The 9,331-nt window shown below is 49.4% G+C and overlaps 1 protein-coding gene across 1 annotated transcript in view; it reads right to left on the reverse strand.

Annotated features, from left to right (window-relative positions):
• Positions 1 to 872: 872 nt before the first annotated feature.
• Positions 873 to 9,331, reverse strand: part of Npw (neuropeptide W) — a 14,242-nt gene continuing 5,783 nt past the window's right edge. The window contains exons 2-3 of the mRNA XM_021149526.1: positions 1,533 to 1,983; positions 873 to 1,047 (exon numbers count right to left, since the gene is read on the reverse strand). Of these exons, the coding sequence (XP_021005185.1) occupies positions 948 to 1,047; positions 1,533 to 1,983 (551 nt within the window). The 3' untranslated portion in view covers positions 873 to 947. The remainder of the gene's footprint in view (positions 1,048 to 1,532; positions 1,984 to 9,331) is intronic.

A 9,331-nucleotide genomic window follows, 5' to 3' on the forward strand; every position in this document is an offset into this window, starting at 1 on the left:
ATGCGGAGGCAAGTGAAGCATGTGAATTATTCTGTGTGTGCGCTCTCTCTCTCTCTCTCTCTCTCTCTCTCTCTCTGTGTGTGTGTGTGTGTGTGTGTGTGTGTGTGTGTGTGTGTGTGTGTTCTGTCCCAAGCTAGTCTGGAAATTACTATGTTAATTATGCTGGTCTCAAATTCACAGCAACCACCCTGCCTCCGCCTCTCAAGTACTAGAATTATAGATCTATGCTTCGATACACAGCTTGATCACATGGGACCAGAGCAAAAGACTGGAAATGCAGAGGAGAATGAGAGTCAGGGAGTGGGGGCTGCAGGGGCTTCCTTCAGAGTGGAAGCCTGGCTATAAAGGAAGCTGGCACCTTTTCCTTGCTCTCCAGATGCTGACGGGAGGGAAAGGATTCAAGGAAATTCAGGCTTAAAACTAATACCAGAAAGTGGGCGAAATCCTGGTGTGCTGCCTGGGCCAGAGGCAAAGCTCACACTGCAGAAAAGTCTCTGCAATCAGGACAGAGGACAGAGTGAGGGCCACCTGAACACTCCACTCCCTAGTTTCTCCCTCCTGTATGCTTTGATGGTCTGGCCAGACCCAGAGGTGTCTTGCTCCGATCCCGGTAGAAGTTTGGTGGGTGAGTAATCATATTCGGGACCCTGAACACACATGAACAGGGAAGGAAACATACGGAGGAAGCAAGCCAAGGCCCCGGAAGCATCTCAGCTTTGCTCTCCGCACTGTGTCTGTCCCTAAGGACAGACCGATGAGCTGGTCTGGTCAGGGAGGGCTTCCTGACATTTGCCAGGGCGTAGGCGCGCAGCTATGTGCGCCCTGAAGCTAGACGCTAAGTACACAATGGAGAAAAAGGGTCACACGCGGGGGCGTAGGAATCAGGTTGGTTTTATTGACCAGACCATGAGGCCTGACTGGAGCTTCAAGCTGTGCTCCTGCCTAGGTCAAGCATGGGGACGCCATCGGTTCTTGGGCCTGACAGGATCGGCAAAGATGACTTGCTGCAGGAACCATGGCTGGGCACGAAGCGTCTCTCCGAAGGCTCTAGAAAGAACAAAGCAGGACTCTAGAGACAGGGGCAAGGCTCTCCATTCTGTCCTCAGGTTGATATGGAAGGACCTCTGGGAAATTCTCCTAACGTAATGGGAAACAGAATGGGTAGGGAGGGTGGGGGGCGTAGTGGCCCACACATGTAAAATCAGCAACCAGGAAGATAGGGGAGCATAATAACAAAAAGGGGGGAGGGGACTGGAAAACAGGGTATAACTCTGTAGGCAGAGTGCTTGCTGGGTTCCATTTCTAGTACCAGGTAAACCGAGTGTGGTGGTGCACACTTGTAATCCTACCACTTGGTATGTGGGAGAAGGATCAGGAGGAGTTCAGCCTGAGCTACAAGAAAAAGGAAAAAACAAAAAACAAAAAAACAAAAACCCATAGGTACCCATAGGCTCGTGCGATCTTGTGTGGTCTCAGACCCCTGGAAATTCCCTTGCCAGATGCCACGCCCGCCCCCTCTCTTTCCTACTTACCTAGCAGCGGGCTCCTCTGAGATCCAGGAGTGAAGGCTTAGCGACTGCTCCGGTTGGCGGACTCCCTCCAGGTCCCGCGGACTCCAAGGTGCATGGACGGGAAGCCCTGCCGGTGAGCTCCTGCTTCGTACCTCCCACAGCTCCTGCCCAGGGGAAGGAAGCAGGAGAGCGCTGCGGGCGACCGGTCCTGGGAGCCGGGAGAGTGGTCCAGCAGCCCCGCCCAGGGCACGGCGCCACTGGTAGGGCGAGCGGCGCAGCCCCATGAGCAGCCCCGAGGCACGACCCACTGTGTGATAGCGGGGACTCGCCACGTGCTTATACCAGGCGCTGGCGGGCAGCGGTAGCAAGAGCAGAAGCAGCAGCAGTGGCAGCAGGGGCCGGTTCCTGGGAGTCCCGGGCCCAGGGCCCCGCACTTCTCTGTTAGACGCCAGCGCGCTCAAGTCAATTGCCCCTTGGAAGGTTAGGACAAGAACTGGGTTTATGTCTCCGAGAACGAGAACGTCGGAGCTCCAGAGGATGGAGAAGACCAGTCAGTTGGTGCGACTACAGCCTTTCAGTGGCCCCGCCCCGATCGCCCCCGCCGCACATGTCGCGCTCACCCAAGGGAGAGGAGGATGGAAAGGGGGGTGAAGAGGGAACCCAAGCAGCTAGAAGCCTCTCAATGAGTAGTTCGCAAGCTGGACTGTGCTTGAAGCTCTAGTGGGGGATCTCCTTGCTTACTCTTTCCTCGCCCCCAGGAAGGGAACTGTCAAGGAGGGAGTTCCGGTACCACGGTCTCAGAATACAAGGATGGGCTGCCATCCTTGTATTGCTAGGGGTTGCTTCAAATGGAGCACTTAAGGAGAGGAGACTGCAGAGTACTGGTGGGCTAGCATAGGACAGTTTCGCGCGTGGGGCCACTCTTCCCTGAGGGCTGTACCTCTTCTTACCTAGTACAGCTCCTGAGATCCCACCCAAACCCAGTCTGCACTACAATTAGCTGAATACTTGGAGACCTTGAGTTTGGGGCTGAGGCATGGGAACACGTTCCTATCATCCCAGCATGGATCTTGAGTTCAAATCAGCCTGATTATGTGACCCTAGCTCTAGAAAGAAGAAGGAAATAAAAGAGATCGGGGTGGGGGGGAGCTAGGAAGGCAGGAGAGCAAGCAGGCAGGACAGTTTGGCCACATGAAGCCATCCCTGTGGTTTCTGGAGAGCTAGAATGTTAAGAGGTTCCTCCTGGAACCCTCAGCCCCAGGAGGCTTGACTGGGCCCTACCAAACTCCAGAGCCTCCTCTGTAATGATATCTTGGCACAAGACCTCCTCCCCAGCCAAAGTCAATCAGGGTGAGGCTTAGCCCCACAGCAGGTGACTTGTTCACCTGTATATAAGAATATTCCAGCCGGGCATGGTGGCGCACGCCTTTAATCCCAGCACTTGGGAGGCAGAGGCAGGCAGATTTCTGAGTTTGAGACCAGCCTGGTCTACAAAGTGAGTTCCAGGACAGCCAGGGCTATACAGAGAAACCCTGTCTCGAAAAAAAAAAAAAAAAAAAAAAAGAATATTCCTCCCTTATCTCTTTTCCTAGCAAACTCCTATAAACGTCAAGACTCCACTAAAATGGCTTTAGTCACCTCACTCCTCTAGCACTTACCCACTAAGACATCCCTCAAGCCCTCTAGTTGAGAAGTTCTCATATAGCCCGGACTGGCCTTGAGTGTGCTATGCAGCTAAGAATAACTTTGAACTTCTGACCCTCCTGTTTCTACCTCCAGGGCTAGGTTTATAGATACAGGCCACCATTTCCAACTTGAAATACTGTATTTTGATCTTCAAACCAAAGGAACTGCCTGTTCCTATGGGAGCCCTAGTCTTGGAGAGAGCAGCATGGAGAGAGGAGTGGGCAGGAGGCTCAGCATGACATCGCCCACTGCCTGGCCACTTAGGTCCCCAGGAGCTGCTGCTCACTCCAAATCAGCGGGGAGATGGGCCAGCAGTTAGGAGAAGTGGCTGCTCTTCCAGAGGACATAATCTTGATTCTCAGCACCTATATGGTGGTTCACATGTCTGTACCTCTAGTTCCTCTTTGGCCTCTTCAGGCACCAGGCATGGATGTAGTCCAGAAACATACATGCAGGTAAAACACATACACATATATAAATATTTCATACATATAAAATAATAAGAAATGTTTGAGTTTTTTTAAAAAGAGAGTGAGGGGGACAGAGGAGTCACCTATTCCGGAGGTAGAAGAGCCCCAAGAGTTCCAGCAGGTACCTCCTCACCTGGATCTGGGTGGCTGGGTTCAGATATGCCACAGGCTTGATGCTGATGAAGGCAGAGAGGGCCTGTAAGTGCTAGCGTTTCCTCTGCCTCCCTGTCGTCCCTGAGAGCGAGGGAATGGTGAGAGTGACCACTTCATCTCTTTGCGTTAAAAGACAAGTAATGACAAGTTTGCCTGCCGCTCACACACGTAGGAGGCTGGGCAATGAGTTCCCAGCCTGCTGGAGTTACATGGTTAGGACCTGGTTTATATTTGAGGCTAGCCAGGTCTTCATATTAAACAAATATAAAAAATGCGCACAAATCTGCACGGCAAGTATTTCGGCACCACATCTAACGCACAGTAGGCACTCAGTGGTTGTAAGGATTTTCTATTACTGCTGTTTCAAGAGCTCCGGGCCTGTCCAGGAGATGGCTTCCAAGGGGTGGGCAGAAGACATAGAGGGGGTGGGCTCTTAGGCATGAGGACCTGTGGGACCAGGCAAGCGTCAGTGAACGCCACCCACATCAACCACCTGTTCCTATGGGAGCCCTAGTCTTGGAGAGAGCAGCCTGGAGAGTGGAGTGGGCGGAAGGCTCGGCACGACACAGTCCACTGCCTGCCCACTTAGGGTCCCCAGGCGCTGTTGCTCACTCAAAATTAGGGACCTCTGGGGAATAGCAATGAAATCAAGAAGGTGTGGGGAGCTCCCTGGAGGTGGCCTGGGAAACACAAATCCATATGACCACATCAGTTGTGTGATCCATCCTGGGCGTAGCACCTAGAAAAGCTTGGTGAACGAGTTTGTATTTCCAAGGACAAGGATGAGGTAGGAGGATAGAAAGTTGCCAGCATGGGCCACTTAGGAAGACATTGTCTGAAATTAAAAAGCTAAAAATGGGTCAGATGCTGGAGAGATGGCTCAGTGGTTAAGAAAACTTGCTGATCTTGCAAAGGATCATGGGTTGGTTCTCAGAACTCACATGGTAGTTCACAATCATTTGCAATTCTACTTCCAGGGAATCCAACACCCATGGTCACCAGGTATGCATATGGTACACATCCATATATGTAGTCAAACACTCATACACATAAAATAAAAATAAAACCTTTAAATACCATTCTATTATCCATCCATCCATCCATCCATCCATCCATCCATCCATCCATCTATCCATCCATGCATCACATCCATCTATCCATCCATGCATCCATCCATTTTACATCCTGACCACAGATTCCCCTCCTTCCTCTCCTCCCAGCCTCTCTCTTCTGAATACCTTTTTTGTTTTGTTTTGTTTTGTTTTTTGTTTTTTTAGCTTTTCAAGACAGGGTTTCTCTGTGTAGCCTTGGCTGTCCTGGAACTCACTTTGTAGACCAGGTTGGCCTTGAACTCAGAAATCTGCCTACCTCTGCCTCCCAAGTGCTGAGATTAAAGGCATGCACCACCACTGCCCGGCCCAAATACTTTTAAAGCCCGGTGTGGTGGTGCACACCTTTAATCCCAACATGTGGGAGGCAGATCTCTGTGAGTTCAAGGCCAGACTGCTCTGCAGAGCAAGTTCCAGGACAACCAGGGCTACACTGAGAAACCCTGTCCTGAGAAAACAAAACAAAACTGTGAGAACTTCTTTAGCACATGAGTCCCTTCGTTCAATTCTGAAGAAGGAAAGAAGGGAGGGAAGGAAAGAAGGAGAGAGGGAGGGACAGAGATCCCAGAGATGACGAAGCAGATAAGGTTTTTGTCACCAGTTCTATTGACTCCGATTCCTGAGATCCACAGGTGTAAGGAGCGAACAAACTTTTACAAGTTGTTCTCTGCTGTCCACACTTGTGTCATGACACACATGTAAGCATGCACCCATGCACAGAAATAAGTAGACATAACAAAAAGAGAAGAGAAAATTGAAACAGGGCATGGACCAATTATGAAAGTGGAACACTGCACAAAAAGTACAGTTTGCAGACTGGCCTGGCATGCTGTGCTTCCTGGAGCTTAAGCACCAGCAACCTCAGTCTTGCTAATGTTTGTGGTCCAAGGTGGTGAAGAGACGGACATCAGTGCTCAGGGGAAGATGAAGGCCCTGGCGGGGGGCACAGGTGCACAGCAGCTGATAGAAGCAACCCAAGCTGGGGCTAGGAAATCAGGGAGTAGACTCATCCTAAAGATCAGGATGCAGAGGGCATCTCTCTGCCCTGCTCCCTAAAGGTCAGAATGCAGTGCCGGGCATAGTGGCGTTTTAATCCCAGCACTCAGGAGGCAGAGTCAGGCGAATTTCTGAGTTCAAGGTCAGCCTGGTCTATAAAGTAAGTTCCAGGACAGCCAGGGCTATCTATACAGAGAAACCCTGTCTCGAAAAACAAAAACCAAAAAAACAACAAACAAACAAACAAACAAAAGATCAGAATGCAGAGGGCATTGCTCTGTCCTGCTCCCACCTCTCACCAGAGGTCTGGAAATAAAGTGCAAAATGCCATTTGATTAGAAAGCAAGGGCCTGGGGCTGCCGAGATGGCTCAGCGGTTAAGAGCACTGACTGCTCTTCCAAAGGTCCTGAGTTCAAATCCCAGAACCCACATAGTGGCTCATAACAACCGGTAATGAGATCTGATGTCCTTTTCTGGTGTGTCTGAAGTCAGCTACAGTGTACTTACATATAATAATAATTCTTAAAAAAAAGAAGAAGAAAGAAAGAAAGAAAGGGCCTGACACTGCTTCCATCTCTGTTAGCTGGTATTGTAAATCTAGTTACAAGCATTTGAACACACACACACACACACACACACACACCCTTTCATGCACATGGAAGGCAGAAGACAACTTGCAAGAATTGGCTCTCTCGGGCTGGTGAGATGGCTCAGTGGGTAAGAGCACCCGACTGCTCTTCCAAAGGTCCAGAGTTCAAATCCCAGCAACCACATGGTGGCTAACAACCATCCGTAACGAGATCTGGTGCCCTCTTCTGGAGTGTCTGAAGACAGCTACAGTGTACTTACATATAATAAATAAATAAATCTTAAAAAAAAAAAAAAAGAATTGGCTCTCTCCTTCAATCCTGTGGGTCCTGGGGACTAAACTCAGGCTGTAGGACTCAGGTCCTTGGGCACTGTGGCAGCTATTTTGACTCTCTGAGCCACCTCTTTGCCTTCCCTTTTTTTTTCTTTTTTTTCCCTTTTTCTTTTTTTTTTTTCTTTTGTTTTTGTTTTTGTCTTGAGACAGTCTTGCTATGGAGCTCAGTTTGTCTTCTGTGTAACCCTCCTGCCTCAGGCCCCTCATGATGGGGCTATAGGCCTACACCACCATGCCTGGACAACTCCACTCAAGAGCCCTAGCAGCTTTTCTCAGGGGGTGGTAGCTGCTGGCTCTAGTTGGGGCCTCTACTCTTGAAGCCTCTGCATTGCCCGTGGCTTCAGCTCAGCTTGGAATCATGTTTTCTGAGCTCTAGGTTTTCTGTTTCTTCATCTTTGAGAAGCAATTCCTATCGGATCTGTGGAGTTCTAGCTTCCGGTGTTCTCAGTTCAGGACTGTTGTCTTTGAGTTTTTTCTTCTTGGTGGTTCTGGGATTTAAACCAAGAGTCTTTGACATGGTAAGCAGGCAGGTATTCTGGTACAAGCTACAGTCCCAAGCCTGTTATTTTGACTATTTAATATTTGATTATTTAAATGTCTTTATAAAGAATATTGTGTGCACACATGTGCACATCATGCATGCCAAGCTGGCAAACAGCCTGAAGGAGTCAGTGCTTTCCCTCCCCCACACAGGTCCCAGTTAGCTCTACCTACAAGTAGCTCTACCTACTGAGCCATCCCAAAGGCCCCTATTCGGATTCTAGACCCCTCCCTTGTGAATACTTTATTCATTTTTGCTTTACATGTTGAGTGTTTTTCCTTCATACATGTACTCTACATTCATGTCTGGTGCCCACAGAGGTCAGAAGACAGTGTCAGATCCCCTGGACCAGGAGTTACAGATGGTTGTGAGCCACCACATGGGTTGCTGAGAAGCCAACCCAGGCCCTGTGCAAGAACAGCAAGTGCAGCCGGGCGTGGTGGCGCACACCTTTAATCCCAGCACTCGGGAGGCAGAGGCAGGCGGATTTCTGAGTTCGAGGCCAGCCTGGTCTACAAAGTGAGTTCCAGGACAGCCAGGGCTATACAGAGAAACCCTGTCTCGAAAAACCAAAAAAAAAAAAAAAAGAACAGCAAGTGCTTACAACCACTGCATCTCTCCAGCACTGCACTGATATGTGTATGATCCAGGCTCATGTGTTAGAGGACAACCCGAGGGAGTTGGTCTCTCCTGTATCTTTGATAGCATGTATGTAAGTGAACTGTGCCCAGGCCTGCTGCCTTGCAGAGGTCAGACCCAGAGGGTGTGGATGGTTGTGAGTCACAATGTGGGTGCCGAGGAAAGCTGGAGTGTTGGGTCTTGCCTCCCACTTTGTCTGAGGCAGGATCTCTTCACTATTCAACACTGCATGTGCCAGGCTGGTTGGCCTGAAGGCTTCTGGGCATTCTTGTCTCTACCTACACAGCACTGGGATTACAAGATTCTCAGCTGCTGCTGCTTCTGCTGCTCTTCCTCCTCCTCTCATCATCATCATCGTGGGTGTAATGGGTATGTATGTTAGGTTGTTTGTGAAGGTTGCACTAGAACTTTCAGGAGTTGGTTCTCCATTCTCCCATGGGAGGGACACAGGGATGGGTTCTTTTGTCTGCCAATTAAAGACTTAAAAGACAGGAGAAGAGGGCCAGGCACACACCTTTAGTCCCAGCACTCAGATGACACAGGCAGATTTCTTTGATTTTGAGGCCACTACATAGGGAGTTCAAGGACAGCTGGGGCCACATAAAGAGACTGTCTCAAAAATATTTTTCAGCCGGGCGTGGTGGCGCACGCCTTTAGTCCCAGCACTCGGGAGGCAGAGGCAGACGGATTTCTGAGTTCGAGGCCAGCCTGGTCTACAAAGTGAGTTCCAGGACAGCCAGAGCTATAAAGAGAAACCCTGTCTCGAAAAACCAAAACCAAAACAAAACAAAAAACATAAAATCAAAAATATTTTTCATATAATATATATGTATTATATATATAATATATATGTATTATATATATATATGGAGGGGGAAGACTGTAGAGATGGCTCAGTAGTTAAGAGAATCTGTTGCTCTTGCAGAGGACAAGGGTTCAATTCCCAGCATCCACAAGGAGGCTCACATCCATACTCTTTAGTTGCAGTGGCTCTGACTTCAGCCTCTGATCTCTGCAGGCACCAGGCATGGACACAGAATACTTACACACATGCAGACATTAAAAAAAAGGAAAGAAAGAAGTCCTACTGGAGGGCTGGTCAGATGGCTCAGTGGTTAAGAGCACCTGACTGTTCTTCTGAAGGTCCAGAGTTCAAATCCCAGCAACCACATGGTGGCTCACAACCATCCGCAATGAGATCTGGCACCTTCTTCTGCTCACAACCATCCGCAATGAGATCTGGCGCCCTCTTCTGGAGTGTCTGAAGACAGCTACAGTGTACTTACATATAATAAATAAATCTT

The sequence above is a fragment of the Mus caroli genome, chromosome 17, assembly GCF_900094665.2.
Source record: "Mus caroli chromosome 17, CAROLI_EIJ_v1.1, whole genome shotgun sequence".
Lineage (NCBI taxonomy): Eukaryota > Metazoa > Chordata > Mammalia > Rodentia > Muridae > Mus > Mus caroli.